Raw genomic sequence first — 16,352 nt, 5'->3', positions numbered from 1 at the left:
ATATATATATATATATATATATACATATATATGATGGGCTTCTTTCAGTTCAGTTTCCATCTACCAAATCTACTCACAAGGCTTTGGTCGGCCCGAGGCTATAGTAGAAGACACTTGCCCAAGGTGCCATGCAGTGGGAATGAACCTGGAACCATGCGGTTGGTAAGCAAGCTACTTACCACACAGCCACTCCTGTGCCTATGTATACATTCATATGTATATTTGAATATATATTCATTTACATTTTTTTTTTTTCAGAATCTTCATTGTTTCCTTTCACTTTATGGCCTTCGACTTCTGAACCAGTTCAACTTTCAACAAGTTTCACATTGCTTTCGTTAGAAACAAGTAAATTACTTTACTGCACAGAAATATGCTTTGACAACATGAGCGTAACTCTTGTTCTCTCAAGCAGCAGTGTTTTCTGGCCTACTTCCTCGTCAAGTTCTTTGGATGATAAAAACACTTCAATAGATGAGCTGTTGGCCGATATGCAAAGTATGAACCAGCGACTTAAAGATAAGGCAAAAACCTTGAAGAAAATCAGCATAGAAGACAACAGAGTTTCGTCCATCTCAATTGGAACATTGGGTATAATTATTATGATATCTATATTTGCACTTGTGGTTGCACTTGATATATTTACTCTGAAATGTCGTTGTTCAAAAGTAAAAAACAAAAGGAAATGCAGTATGCTTCCTTTTGAAGAGAACCCACAACACAATGATGCTAATGATTTCACTAATATTCGCAGGCCTTCTTCTTTGCATTCGATTAAAACAATTGACCATGGAAAAGATGATAACACAGAAGGAGAGGAGCTGGAAATTTCTACTAAGTTCTAAAATTTAAAGGGTCTTTACTGATTTTGTATATTGTTATAGGACCAGGCCATAAAGGAAAGAAGATCAGATAATTTAATCAATCTGCCACAACAACAAAAAAACAAAAAAATACCTCACTGACTGACACTACTTACTGAGTCTGTCCACTATTTATTAGTAGTGGACCAGCCCACTTCTCACCTGGGGGCGTCCACCACAATATATAACTGCTACTTATTATGGAAAAACTCAGTGGAATTTGACTATTGATATTACAAAGATGAATGTAAATAAAGTAAAACTTGCCCATTTTTGCTATGCTGTTGTCCTCCTGAAGATAGCTGTCATTTTTTTTTTAAAGTTTTTCTATAGACTATAGATTTATTGGCAAAGGAGATGGCTAGATGTTCATATCTTTCTCAAAGGCATTTGCTGCATAATTGAGGGAATTGATTCAGCTAGGATCATCACCATCACCATTTTGGGAATCAAATTTGAAAAAGACTCACAAATTTGATTCCTGAAATCATGATGATGACAATGAAGAAGAAGAAAAAGAAGTCAGATCTTGGCTGAAAAAAAGTTGAAGAAATTACTGAAAATATTTAATTGCTATTTATTTTATTAACAAGTAGTTTTCACAACTGAATACAAATACCATTATATGTTGTGAAAGAAAAATGAAAGAAGCATTAGCAAAAATGCATATGTAATATGTATGATACTAATGTGGCAATAAATGTTATTTTTTAACGTAAGTAAATAACACATTTTGTTTTTTACATGCTTTATCATCATAATTATTATTATAGTAAAAAAATCCAATGTTCGATTCTCTCTCACTTTATCATCACAATTATTATTATTATTCTATGCTGTATGTCATAGTGAAGTTAAGAAACCCAATTTTTCAATTCTGTTTACTGTTGCTCTAAATCTCAAAAATTCCATCTCTTCATTTGTTTTGTTACCCACTATCTTAATCAAATGTTCTATTGTTTCCTCTACTGTAGCCCTAATTCTCAAAAATTTCATCTCTCTCCCTGTCAGTTTTGTTACCCATGATATTTTCAGTTGTCCAAACTATGTCTGTGTCCTTGCTTTCCCATGCTGGTTGTTAATTAACAGTTTTTGTTTTGTCTGTGGATATGTCACATCGCCTTTAGCTAGAGAATAGGGCATCTATAGTCTCTCATCATTTGTGGTGTGCCCTCTCAACCTACCCCTGCCACCTGTACCAGAAGTCTTTCTCTTCTAACCTCTACCAGAAGCCTTTCTCCTAGCACCTCTAATAGTTGCCTATACGGAAGGCTCTCTCCCCTTTTCCTGCCCTCCATCCCTATCTAGTGTCTTTATCTTGGTAAACGTAGTGATTGTGAAGCAAATAAAATAAAATGACGGTGAAATGTATGCAGGTTGAGGCCTGTCTGTATGTTTATGATGTCTACCAAATGCACATGCGAGCTTTCTTTTCAGAGGCAAAATGGTGTCTCCCATCGCTGGTCTTGCCGGCCCACACCCTCAGAGTTGGCACATTGAAAGGTAGGTCTGGTGAAATTGTTGAGATGCTTGAACGGAGGTGTGTACATTTGTGATGCATCCAAGAGGTAAGGTGGAGAGGCGGTTCTGCTAGGTTCCTCACAGATCTTCTGGGTAGGGAACTGATGGGGTTGGGGGCATGGGTATACTCTTTGGTGAGAAATGGGTTGATAAAGTAATTGAGGTACCACATGCAGTACCATTTGAACGTTCTTATTTTCAGTTTGTAATCTTTTTCTTTTTTCCTTATTTTTTTTTACTATTAGCATCATTTTGTTTGCTTGTTTTTCTTCTTATTTTTAAAACCATTTTATTCTCTTTATTTTTAATATCTTATGTAAGGATCTAATTCACTTAATTCTATTACTGGCAGCAGTTCATTGAATTCCACCACAAATCCTGGCTTCTCAATTTGACACTTTTCCTCCAACTTGTTATATTTTTCTTTATCAATTAGAAAAGCTTTTACGGTTTCACCGTACATTTCCTTGGGCAACTTAACCCTTATAACGGATTTAAGCTTGGTTATCACACTTTCGGTATATATGCTTTTAGCATATGTCATGAAATTCCAGCTATGTTTTCTTTGTCTTCTTGCTTGTTTACCATGTTCCACTCTTGGCGCCACCTCCTCCATTCCGGTTAGTGTCACTGTTTCTTCTCTTTGCTGTCCAAAAAGGTTCTCTAGTACGCTTGCTTCTATCTCTTCCACCTCTTCCATAACCTCCTTCTCAACCTCCTTTTCTATGAATTCAATAAGAATGCCATATTTCCTAGCATACAAATGAAAATTTTCAGACCAAAATTTACAGCCAAAAATGGTAGGTCAAATTATATACTGCCATGACTTTGGAAGACCAAAAATTCCATGTGTAATGCAGCAGGATTTGTAAATATAACGACAATGCTTGAATGTTTACACTATAAGTTTAATTGTTATACTATGTTTACTTGTATGTTGGAAAAAGTGGTAATAAAATTAAAAATAGAATTGTAAAACTGAAATAAAAGTTAAATAAAGTAGCAGAAAAATTAGATTTTAGTACATAATTCCAGATAGAGTGATTTGCTGGTATTGTGTAGTGTATCTTTTAATGGTGGAGGCACAATGGCCCAGTGGCAGCGGACTCGCGGTCATACGATCGCGGTTGTGATTCCCAGACCGGGCGTTGTGAGTGTTTATTGAGCGAAAACACCTAAAGCTCAATGAGGCTCCGGCAGGGGATGGTGGTGAACCCTGCTGTACTCTTTCACCACAACTTTCTCTCACTCTTACTTCCTGTTTCTGTTGTGCCTGTAATTCAAAGGGTCAGCCTTGTCACACTGTGTCACGCTGAATATCCCTGAGAACTACGTTAAGGGTACACGTGTCTGTGGAGTGCTCAGCCACTTGCACGTTAATTTCACGAGCAGGCTGTTCCGTTGATCGGATCAACTGGAACCCTCAACATCATAAGCGACGGAGTGCCTTATCTGTTAATGAAGTTTTTCTCTGGCAAGGAATGAATATGTGGTTCAAATCCTGTCAGAGGTTTTGTTTCTCTTTTAAATGTTTAATATTTTGTATTGACAATTTTAACTCTTTATTTGCTCATAGCAGGAACAACGAATAATTGAGAAATCTATGAAAACACAAAGAACATTACTAAGCCATGTACATGAATATTTGTCATATCCCTTTGTTTCTATCACAAACAGCCACTTAAAAATAAGCCCACAAACATATTGAGCCATAAATCAATACAATAATCTAATAAAGAAAATATACTCTGTTACATAGTTACACTGAGAGATTACTGTAAACCCACTAGTTTATTAAATGATAGAAATAAAATCACAAAGAGACATAAAAAAAAAATCAATGGATATGTCAACTGGGGTTTTTCTTTCTGTGTTTGTTTTTGCTTTTGTCCTTTCAGTAATCTAGAACATTTGCTTTCAAATCAGGATTTAGCAATCATATTTAATGGAGAAGGAAAACAAATTAAACATTTAGTTTGTTGTAGTTTTCTTGTTCACTTCACTCTGACCATTGTAAAATTTTAGAAAGAGAGAGAAAAAATCAAAAAAATCTGTGATTGAGTTTAAATATGGAAATAAAAACAAGAACAAATGTTTATTATGTTTTTCCCCATGCATTAATATCATAGAATCAGTTTGTTTGATCTTTCATGATCAAAAATATCCACTGGTTCGTAATCAGCCTTATTGACTGCAGGGAGCAAGATAATTGAGCTTTTATCATTAGTCTCTTATCTTCTACTCGTATTATCAGACTACGGCCATGCTGGAGCACTTCCGTGAAGGTATTTTTCTTTTTTTAGTAAAACGAATTGATTCCAGTACTTAGTCTATCAGTCTCTTTTGGTGACCTGTTGAATTTGGATGATGAGATATTCATACTTTTATCAGGAGTAAGTGAAATAGTCACAATTAGAAATCAAACGTATTTTACTAATTTGATTTCTAATGGAAAAAAGATTAAAAAATCCCTTATTTGGTAAGGGTAAGTGACAGGAAGAGCACCATGCTGTAAGAAAATGATGCCTCAATATATATTCATCTAACCCATGCTAACATGGACAAATGGATGTAAAAATAAACAAATGAATAAAATGAGTTCATCACCTATGATACCATATGTTATTTTGCTCACTTCTTTATTGTAGTTTGATTCTTTTATTCTTTTACTTGTTTCAGTCATTTGACTGCAGCCATGCTGGAGCACCACCTTTAGTCGAGCAAATCAACCCTAGGACTTATTCTTTGTAAGCCCAGTACTTATTGTATTGGTCTCTTTTGCTGAAGCACTCAGTTACGAGGATGTAAGCACATCCACATCAGTTGTTAAGTGATGTTCGGGGTGGGGTGGGGGGAATACACACTCACACACATACACACTCACACACACACACATATACATACGACGGGCTTCTTTCAGTTTCCATCTACCAAATATACTCACAGGGCTTTGGTCAGTCTGAGGCTATAGTAGTAGACACTTGCCCAAGGTGCCATGCAATGGGACTGACCGCGGAACCATGTGGTTGGTAAGCAAGCTACTTAGCACACAGCCACTCCTGCACCACAGCCACTCCTGCACCACAGCCACTCCTGTGCCACACCCACTCCTGCGCCTCAGCCACTCCTGTGCCGCAGCCACTCCTGCGTCACACCCACTCCTGCACCACAGGATATCTAATTTTAGGGAGAAATCAATACACTTCCATTTAAAATCTACATCTAACTGAAACGAGGATAGCGAATTAGCAGAAATAGTACAGTGTCATATTAATTACCTTGCTGTATTTAATTTCGATTCTCTAGGATCTACGTTTATATCCCTAGATCAATAAAATGAATGTCAGATTCAGTGGAGTTCATTTAATTGACCATAATGCTACTGCCATTGTGTCTAGTTTTAAAAAAATCGATATGGATAGGAATTAGTAAAAAAAAAATATAAAAAATAAAAAACAATAGACTACTGTTGCAGTGTTTGTGGGATTTGTGAAGTATTAGTACAAGATATAAACCTCCAACTTTTGACAACTTCCACATTAATTATATAATAATAATGAGCTGGCAGAATCGTTAGCATGCCGGGCGAAACGTTTAATGATATTTCATCTGTCACTGAGTTCAAATTCCACCCAGGTCGACTTTGCCTTTCATTCTTTCGGGGTTGATAAATTAAGTACCAGTTGCGTACTGGAGTCGATCTAATCGACTGGCCCCGTCCTCAAAAATTTCAGGCTTTTATAGGCGGTGGAGTGGCTGTGTGGTAAGTAGCTTGCTTACCAACCACATGGTTCCAGGTTCAGTCCCACTGCGTGGCACCTTGGGCAAGTGTCTTCTCCTATAGCCTCGGGCCGACCAAAGCCTTGTGAGTGGATTTGGCAGACGGAAACTGAAAGAAGCCCAACGTATATATATGTATATATATATATATATGTTTGTCTGTGTTTGTCTCCCCAACATCGCTTGACAACCGATGCTGGTGTGTTTACGTCCCCATAGCTTAGCAGTTCGGCAAAAAAGACCGATAGAATAAGTACTAGGCTTACAAAGAATAAGTCCTGGGGTCGATTTGCTCGACTAAAGGTGGTGCTCTAGCATGGCCACAGTTAAATGACTGAAACAAGTAAAAAAAAAAGAGTGCTGAGGTGCACTACAACTCATCAGAAAAAGTAACTAAAACTGCATGAACAGAACATAGAAGTGAATAGTGAATAAGTTTAAAAGAAAAACAAAAAAAAAAGAAATGGAGGTGGGGAGCAACAGGTGTACTGTTGGTGAAATGACAGGAGACGGGGAGTTGTGGCGATTTGCTGTGCTTGAGAAGACATATCAAGCTAAGTAAAATTACTGGCATCCATACATACAGGATTGTGCTTTACAGGTGCTGGTGTCACATAAAATGTGGACTTGTGCCAGTGCTGTGTAAAAGCACCCTTGCTGGTGGCACATAAAAATCAGCCAGCACTCTGTAAAGCGGTTGGCATTAGGAAACATTCATGTTTCTCTTTTGTTTATTTTTCATGGTTTCTTTCATTTTTATGATGTATTTCTCCTCTGCTGATTGATTTTTCATATCTTGTACAGTCACTGGCAACTCCTGAATGACATTACACATAATGTTTTTAATTTTGTTTTCTGATTGTAATGCAGCTATCACTGTATCTTCCAGGGGTTCCACATTCTTTGGAATTAGCCTAGATAAACAATCCGCATGGCCAATTTTCTTAGAAGGAATGTATTCCATCTTAAAGTTGTAATTTAGCAATATTGTACTCCGACATTGTAATCTGTTAGCTGTATGGGTAGGAATTCCTTTCTTCGATCCAAGAATTGATAGTTACAGTTGGTGGTCCATCTGAAGCAGAAAACTTCTATCATTGAGAAATCTGTGAAATTTCTTCATGGGAAAAATAACTGCTAGAGCTTTTTTCTCTATCTGACTGTAGTTTTTTTCTGCTGCAATCAGAACACATGAGGCATGAACCACCACCTTCATATTACCGTCTTTAATTTGTGTAGCAAAACTGCTCCTACACTGTATTCAGAAATGTCAGAAACTACAACAATCTCTGCTGCAGGATTGAAATGAGTCAGCGACAAATCTGAAATTAATATTTTTTTTTAATATCCTGAAATACCTCTTGACAGTTATTTGACCAATTCCATTTGGAGTCTTTCTTCCACAAATTATTAAGTGGCGCTCTCAATTCATACATATTTGGTATGTAATTTTGATAATAGTTTACTAGGCCAACAAAATCTTGTGATGTCACTATGTTAGTTGGAGGAGACACATTTTTAATTGCCTCTGCCCACGATGGGTCAAGTCATTTTCCATTCTTATCTATAATTTGTCCTAAATATTTAATTTTAGGTAAAAAGAATTCACATTTCTCCTCACTGAGTGTGAAACCGTAATCTCTTATTTTTTTAAAAACACACTTCACATGCTCAATATGCTGATCATGAGATTCACTTTTAACTATTACATCTTTGAGATATGGAATTGCAAATTGACAGTACACCAACATTGCATCCATAACCTGTTGAATTTTAATAAGTTGAACAACCACAGAATTTGGCTCTGTCAGTAAAATATGATATTTTTTCCATTGTAAAACTCCTTTAGGCTATAACATGTACTAAAATTTGTTCAGTAACACTTTTTCCTCCAAAAACCTTTTCTGTATACGAGAATCATCCAAGAAATATGTGATTTTTTTTCACCTTTTTCTTTTTGCCAAGTGTGAGTAAAATTCACCTCATGAGAAAATATACATATTCGTTTCTACTCTAGGCACAAGGCCCAACATTTTTGGAGAGGGGGCCAATTGATTAGATCGACTCCAGTACACAACTGGTACTTAATTTATCAACCCCGAAAGCATAAAAGGCAAAGTCAGCCTCGGTGGAATTTGAACTCAGAACTTAAAGATGAAATACTGCTAAGCATTTTTCCCGGTATGCTAACATTTTTGCCAGCTCACAGCCTTTTCTGCCAGCTCACTGACTCAGAACGTACACATATTTTTACAGTAAAACTATTATGTGAAAACTTTTCTTATATGAAAACATATTTTTTATTTTTACTGTCATATATACAACTATTTACCTCCTACGTTAAAAAATAAAAACTTGTTTTATTCAAATAAGTATGGTATGAAAATTTAATGCATTTTCAACACTTGTTATTTTTCTTCTGTGTGTGTGTGTGTGTGTGTGTGTGTGCATGCTTGGGTGAGTGCGTATTTGTATTATATTGCTCTTGTGCAGGAGCAATAAACATGGAGAAAACATAAAACAAATAGATTTCCTCAAATGCCCAGGAAGATCCTTCTGTGGTATTAGATGGTTTCTTATTTCTTTATTGCCCACAAGGGGCTACACACAGAGGGGACACACAAGGACAGACAAACAGATAAAGTTGATTATATCGACCCAGTGCTTAACTGGTACTTATTTAATCGACCCCGAAAGGATGAAAGGCAAAGTCGACCTCGGCAAAATTTGAACTTAGAATGTAGCGGCAGATGAAATACCGCTAAGCGTTTCACCTGGCGTGCTAACGTTTCTGCCAGCTAGTATTAGATGGTTTCTGCTTTGTAGGTGACCTAATTAGTAGTGAAGAAGGTTGCTGTGAAAGCATTGTCACTAGAACAAAAACCGACTGAAGAAAATTCAGGTAGCTATTACCTTTGTTTGTAACAAAAGGCCTTTCTCTCATAGTGAACGGAAGATTGTATGATGCTTGTGTATGAAAGCAATGTTACATGGTTGTGAAATGCAAACTATGAATGCAGAGGTGATGAGAAGACTAGAAAGGGATGAAGCTTGTATAATGTGCAATGTCATCATGGATGTGTGACAAAATGCAAATGTATGAAGAGAAAAATTGAGTGTAAGTGGCATCAAAGGCAGCATGCTGGTATGGTCATGTGATGTGTATGGTTGAGAAGTACCAGCTGATAAATGTGCTTGGAACTCGTGGAAGAGGGAGACATATGAGATGTGGGACTAACTTCAAGATGTTGATTTTTCAAGGAAGAGTTGACAGAAGACAGAGATGACTGGTGATTCACTGTGCTTGAGAAGACTTATCTCAGCAAAAATGAGGTAAAGCTTTCCACACAACCTGTCTTCATAACATCAATTTCTCCTTCATCTCTCTAGCTTTGGCACTATTTCTTCAGTTGCTGTAATTATATGACAGCAGAATTGCTCTTACTCCATGCCCCTTTTGTGCTACTAGTTGACCCTCTCCATGGAACCACTTCCCTTGTCACCCATCAGACACTCTTGACATCATTCATTGCTGCTTATTTTCCACTGAATGCCCCTTTCTTCTGAATTTCCTCTCATAGCTGCTAACAGTATGTCTCCCAGCCATTTTTATCACCTAGTATATCCACCTACACATGAACGGTTCTTCCTAAATCCGGCTTGTTCTTTACGCAACAATTTGTCGACTGCTGTCCTCATCCACTCCAAAAGTATCCTGTTAAAAACTTTTCCGGGAGTCGATAATAACATAATCCCTCTATAATTTCTGCAAACGCTTAAATCACCGTTTTTTGGCAATTTTACAATGAGTCCCTCTTTCCAATCATTAGGCGCATTTTCTTCCTGCTATATCTTAGAAAATAATGGATGAAACATTTCTACCACTATTTCTATAGCTGATTTCATTGCTTCAGCTGGAATATAGTCTACACTTCCCGCTTTCCCATTCTTGAGGGATTGTATAGCCTTTCTTATTTCAACTGGCCTCCATATGCTGTTGGACAAATTCTCTCTCCCATACATATCAAATCATCTCCTCATTTCTCATCTATCTATATACATATACTAGCAAAAAAAAAAGAAGAAACTGGTCTCCCCATTGGCTACAACAACAAGGGTTCCAGTTGATTTGATCTACAGAACAGCCTCTTCGTGAAATTAACATGCAAGTGGCTGAGCACTCCACAGACACACATACCTCAATATAGTTCTCAGGGAGATTCAGCACGACACAGAATGTGACAAAGCTGGCCCTTTGAAATACAGGTACAACTCATTTCTGCCAGTGGAGTGGATAGGAGCAATGGGGAATAAAGCTTCTTGCTCAAGGACACAATGCACTGCTGGGAACTGAACTCATGACTTTGCAATCATGAACTGAATACCTGAACTACTAAGCCATGCACCTTCACACATACATACACGCATACATGCATATATAATACATGCATACATACATACATCCATGCATACATACATAAATAATACATGCACACATACACGCATGCATACATACACGCATGCATGCATACATACATGCATGCATACATGCATGCATACATGCATGCATACATGTATACATAGATGCATGCATACATACATACACGCATGCATACATACATGCATACATACATGCATACATACATGCATGCATACATACATGCATACATACATACATGCAGACATGCATACATATATACATGCATACATACATATATGCATACATACATGCATGCATACATACATGCATACATACATACATACATACATACATGCATACATACATGCATACATACATGCATACATACATACATGCATACATACATGCATACATACATACATACATACATACATACATACATACATGCATACATACATACATACATGCATACATACGTGCATACATACAGGCTTCTTTCAGCTTCCACCTACTGAATTCACTCACAAGGCTTTACCAAAAGTGTCAGGTAGTGGGACCGAACCCAGAACCATGTGGTTGGGAAGCAAACCTCTTACCACATAGCTATGCCTGCACCTATACACACACACACACACACACACTCACATACACACTTGTAAATATAAAAGTATTATCGAGAGACCAACTACTTGAGTTATACATGCTATACATTGATTGGCATAAAAAAATCATTTATTACAATAATCAATTGAGAAAGCTAAATTCATAATATACAACGCACCATGGTATTACATCATACCATAACTGTGGAGGGATTGGGGAACCTGTAAATTCATGTTTTGTTTCAGTAGTGTTGCACTTTGCCAACGGGTAAAAGCACTGAAAAAATAAGACTTCATTCTTTGACCCAAATAACTGTCAGTAGTACAGGTGAGGGAGTGCAGTGACAAAGGTAGGGTGAGGGGGTCATGACAGAAAGATTATAAAAGAGAGAAAGAAAGAGGTAGGGGAGGTAGGGAGCCAAGAGAATGATGAATCCTTTATCAATTTCGGCAATGAGCATTCAGGTGTCTGATCAACAGAACATTTGACTCCTTAATCTGAAAGTGGCTGTGTATTCCACAGCATTCAGATCACTCTGTCAAATGTAATGCTTATCCATGTTGTTTTGAATTAATCATGTGGCTGTGTGGTTAGAAGCTTGCCTCCCATCCACTAAGATCTAGGTTCAGTCCCACTGTGTGGCACCTTGGGCAAGTGTCCTCTGCTCTAGCCTCGAACAAACCCAAACCTTGTGAGTGGATTTGGCAGATGGAAACTGAAAGAAGCCTGTCATATATATATATATATATATGTATATGTATATATGAGTGTGTCTTCGTTTGTTCCCCCACCCCCACTGCTTGACAATTAATGATGGTGTGTTTAGTTAGCAGTTCAGCAAGAGACTAATAGAATAAGTACCAGGCTTAAAAAATGAATACTGGAGTTGATCCATTCAACTAAAAATTCTTCAAAGTAGTCCTCCTGCATGGCTGCAATCTAATGATTGAAACAAGTAAAGGGTAAAAGATATCTTGTAGCTTCAAGACTTCAATGATATGATTGTTTATTTTTTTTAGAATGACATTGTGGGGTAGGTGTGAGAGGCTGGATCCGGTCAGTTTGAACATAAAATAAGTAGAATATTTGGGCCTGATATGGCTGGTTTAATGTAACTCTCAAGCTGAATCAGCTTGACAATTCCTGACAAGGATGGACTTTTGAATTACAAATTTCAAATCAACTTGTCAGGCTTCCAGACAGTTTCTGTCTACCCAATTTCACTAATAAAGCATAGGTTGACCCTAGGCTTTGGTAAAGACACTTTACCCAAGATAATACATAGTGGGATTGAACCTATGATTTTATGATTGCAAAGCAAAGTTCTTAACCCATCAGCTATGTAGGAGGGAGAGTACATTTCAGCCAAATGCCAAGCCATGTAGAAATTGATGAGCCGTTTGATGATTTACAGCAGGAATGGGTAACCTTTTTCAAGAAGTGGGCCACATGAGACACAGCTCATCATTAAGTGGGACAGAATTTTACCCCATCAAAAAAAAAAAAAAAAAAAAAAAAAAAAAAATCAACAAAATTCTACACTGGCATGTCATTCAGAGTCTTGTGGAGCAGTAGTTTTGCCATGACTGACTGAGTTTACAATTTGAAGAAGACAAAATTCACTGTTATTTGTCATGAGAAACTTACAGACAGGAGTTGACATGGGTGGGTAGTTCAGAAAGTTGGCTAGCAGCCTTGTGGTTACCAGTTTATTTCCACTGAAAAGTATCCCAAGTGTCTTAATCTGTAGCCTTATGTTGGCCAATATCTTGTGAGTGGGATTTAGTAGAAGGCAACTGGAAAAACTCATTATGTGCATGTGTGTGTGTGTGTGTATATATGCTGAGATCCCCTTCGGTCATGACTGACCATGGGATTGCACCTAGAAAGTTACCCTCCCAGGCACAAGTCCGGGCAAGGTTGTTTATGGAAGACCAGCAGTCGCCCATGCATACCAGCCTCCCCTCTCCACACCACCAGTGTTATCCAAGGGAAAGGCAAAGGCCGATGCAGCTTGACACCTATGACGTCACAACCCATTTCTACAGCTGAGTGAACTGGAGCGACGTGAAATAAAGTGTCTTGCTCAAGAACACAACATGTAGCCCGGTCCGGGATTCAAACTCACAACCTCACGATCGTAAGCTTGATGCTCTAACCACTGAGCCATGCACCTTCACTGTATATATATATATATATATATATATACAGAAAAAAATGCCCAACAATTGAATAGAATGATTTGACTGGTGTAAAATAGTGGATATCCTTTAGGTCAGTAAATCTTGCTGGCAGAAACAAAAATGCAACACCTGAAGAAGCACCCACATTGAAATGGAGATGAGAAAAAATTTCATATTCATAAATATCAAGAATAATCATATCTTATGAATGTGAAAAATTATTACCTAATGAATGTGTGAGGTACAGAAATATATGTTGATATATTAATAAAATCTATTAATTTCCATCCACAAATTATTATTATTATATGGGACGTATATATAAAAGTGGTGAGCTGGCAGAATTGTTAGCACACTGGGCAAAATTCTTAGCGGCATTTCACTTGTCTTTATGTTCTGAGTTCAAATGCTGAAGAGGCTGACTTTGCCTTTCATCCTTTCAGGGTCAATAGAATAAGTACCAGTTGAACACTGGGGTCAATATAATTGACTAACCCCCCTCCCCCCCAGTTTCAGGCCTTGTGCCTTTAGTAGAAAGGATTATGTGTGTATATGTGTGTGTGTTTATGCTTTCTCCAGTCTAAAAAAAATCCCTGTGTTGGTTATATTGCCTCCTTAGATATGTCCCATAAACTCACAGCTTGACAGATTGACTAAACATTTGAAAACAATGCCTCAACATAGCCACAATCCAATTCATTGAAACCAGGAAAGGAAAAATAAGTGTTATTAATAATCAAAAAGTTAACCATGGAAGCCCATCATTCATATGTGTTGAATTGCATCCTCCTCTTTTTATTTTATTAAAATAATATAGCAAACAAAATTATTTTGACAGCAGCATCTTAACCAATTGCCTGTCCTGTGTATTATATGTAATACACAGCACATATTTCCCTGATATCCATTGCATCATATATAATACATATTTGCAAATTTTTTTTAACCACCAGAATAACCTGGGACTTATGAATGGAGAGTTTTATATCACTCAAAATGTATGAAACAAGGGATAACTCAAAGTCTGAAAACAAGCATGAACATTTAGGACAAATTTATGAAAATTCTTTGTACAGGCAAAGGGTTAAATGATATTTATTCTGTATGTATTGTTGAAAATTTATAAAATTGGTGTTTATTTTCAAATGTCTTAAAAATCTGCTTCAAGCAAAAGGAGGGAGACAGCTTATTTTAACATCATGACCAATGGCTGAAGGCAGGAAGAAATAGCTTTAAATACTTTTGTTTATACAATGAGCCACTGATGGAAGCACAGATAAGACTTAGCTTGGTTAATTCAGCTTGGACAGCATTTGAAGATGAATAAAAAAGAAAATAAATAATGCCATAAAATGCAAAGTGAAAAAAAAAAGTGCTGTCCCTACTCCTAAATACTGAATGTAAAGAGTAAAAAAGCTGTAAGTAGATTCTCAGAGTTTTGTAAGACAACATCAAATCAATGACTATATTCAGCAGCTAACCACAAGAAGGGCATCTGACAACAGTTAAGCTTGATTCAATATGAACATGTCATATATAAGATGACTTCATACTATATATTTCTTCTTCTGAATAGAGACAAAATAGTAATTTCATATTAGCAAAATAGCATTTTTGAATAGATAGGAGACAAAGGACGGACATTCATGCCATTAGTACTAAAAAGATGATTCTAGTTGTGGAACTATAACTATGATACAGACGGTTCACTGGGAACTTATCTGTACAACAAAATCCACCTAAATGAAGAGCTGAAAGGTAATGCAGGTAAAATTTCAATGTTTGACTGTGAGGAACCATATTTTGGATACTCCTAAAGCAGTGATTCTCAAACTGATATTAAAATCAATATTCAGGGGTCTACAAATAGAAGATACTGAGATCAAACAAAGGCTTGGTTTGGTAACCCCTTACTCAGACTAAATTCTGTCAGGAGTCCTACAACTCACAAGTTTGGCACTTAACTTGGCTCCCATGGAACATAAGTAACTGAGATTACAACACTCCCCCACCGCAGTTTGATTGAGATGCTGGTCCATTGCAGGGTTAAGTTTCCATTTATTGTTGGAACTCATTCACAGGCGAGTGGACTGGAGCAACGTGAAATGAAGTGTTTTGCTCAAGAACACAATGTGCTACCTGGTCTCAGAATCGAAACCATGATCTGACATCAATGGGTGCAACACCCCCAACCAGTAGGGACTAGCTTTCACAGACCTGATACTCTTCACAGAGGATCAATGAAAATAATAAAATAAGGTTTGCTGGTTAAACATCCAGTATAATAACCTGACGTTAGGTCATAAATTGTTGATCCTTTCTTTTGTTCTTAAAACAGGTGTTGTTTTGATATTAGTATATAAAATGTCCAACAATAAAATGAAAGGATAGTAAAACTTCATTTTGTTGCTGATTGTATTTCTTTTTTTCCACTGGCCACTAACCCACTGTCTTCATTTGGTATATCACTGCACACAAAGCCCACAAGATTATGATGTGGAAGCTAAATATCAAGTGATGCATGGGACTTCTAACAATCAGTTTCTGAACATATCTACAAGAGTTCTACTTCTAGATATAGCATACAAAAATAATGTGTTTACAGTATTGATCTCTTATAGCGATTAACCCATTACCTACCAGTGATCTCATATGAGATCACTTAAAAATTACAAATTTCGTAATTATCTGTCAATATTTACACATATCTAACCTTTTTGCTATATCTACTAGATATATTTCTCTGATATTCAAATGAAGTTTGCTAATTTTTCACCCAATATCTCGCTTATTTCTATTTAAAATGTTATTTTGATCATTCCAGCGTGTTTCCAAGGCTGTTTTATGCTAGAAATCAAAGTTTCATAAAAAAATTCCAGTTAATAGAATTATGGGAGGTAATGGGTTAAGCACTACTACCTTATGTCAGCTTTTTCTTCCAGTTTCCAGAATTTAACATGAAGATTGTACAAAAAAGAAAAA

General features: G+C 36.8%; 1 protein-coding gene across 3 annotated transcripts in view; it reads left to right on the top strand.

Moving 5' to 3' along the window:
* The window catches only part of LOC106881671 (uncharacterized), a 19,068-nt gene extending 17,484 nt beyond the window's left edge, over positions 1–1,584 (top strand). For all 3 annotated transcript variants that reach the window (XM_014932137.2, XM_014932136.2, XM_014932135.2), the window contains one exon: positions 259–1,584. In XM_014932137.2, the coding sequence (XP_014787623.1) occupies positions 259–845 (587 nt within the window). In that variant the 3' untranslated portion in view covers positions 846–1,584. The remainder of the gene's footprint in view (positions 1–258) is intronic.
* The last annotated feature ends 14,768 nt before the right edge of the window (positions 1,585–16,352 follow it).

Source organism: Octopus bimaculoides, chromosome 14 (assembly GCF_001194135.2).
Source record: "Octopus bimaculoides isolate UCB-OBI-ISO-001 chromosome 14, ASM119413v2, whole genome shotgun sequence".
Lineage (NCBI taxonomy): Eukaryota > Metazoa > Mollusca > Cephalopoda > Octopoda > Octopodidae > Octopus > Octopus bimaculoides.
Note: the sequence above shows the minus strand (reverse complement) of the source record. Positions and strands in the feature narration are given on the sequence as shown.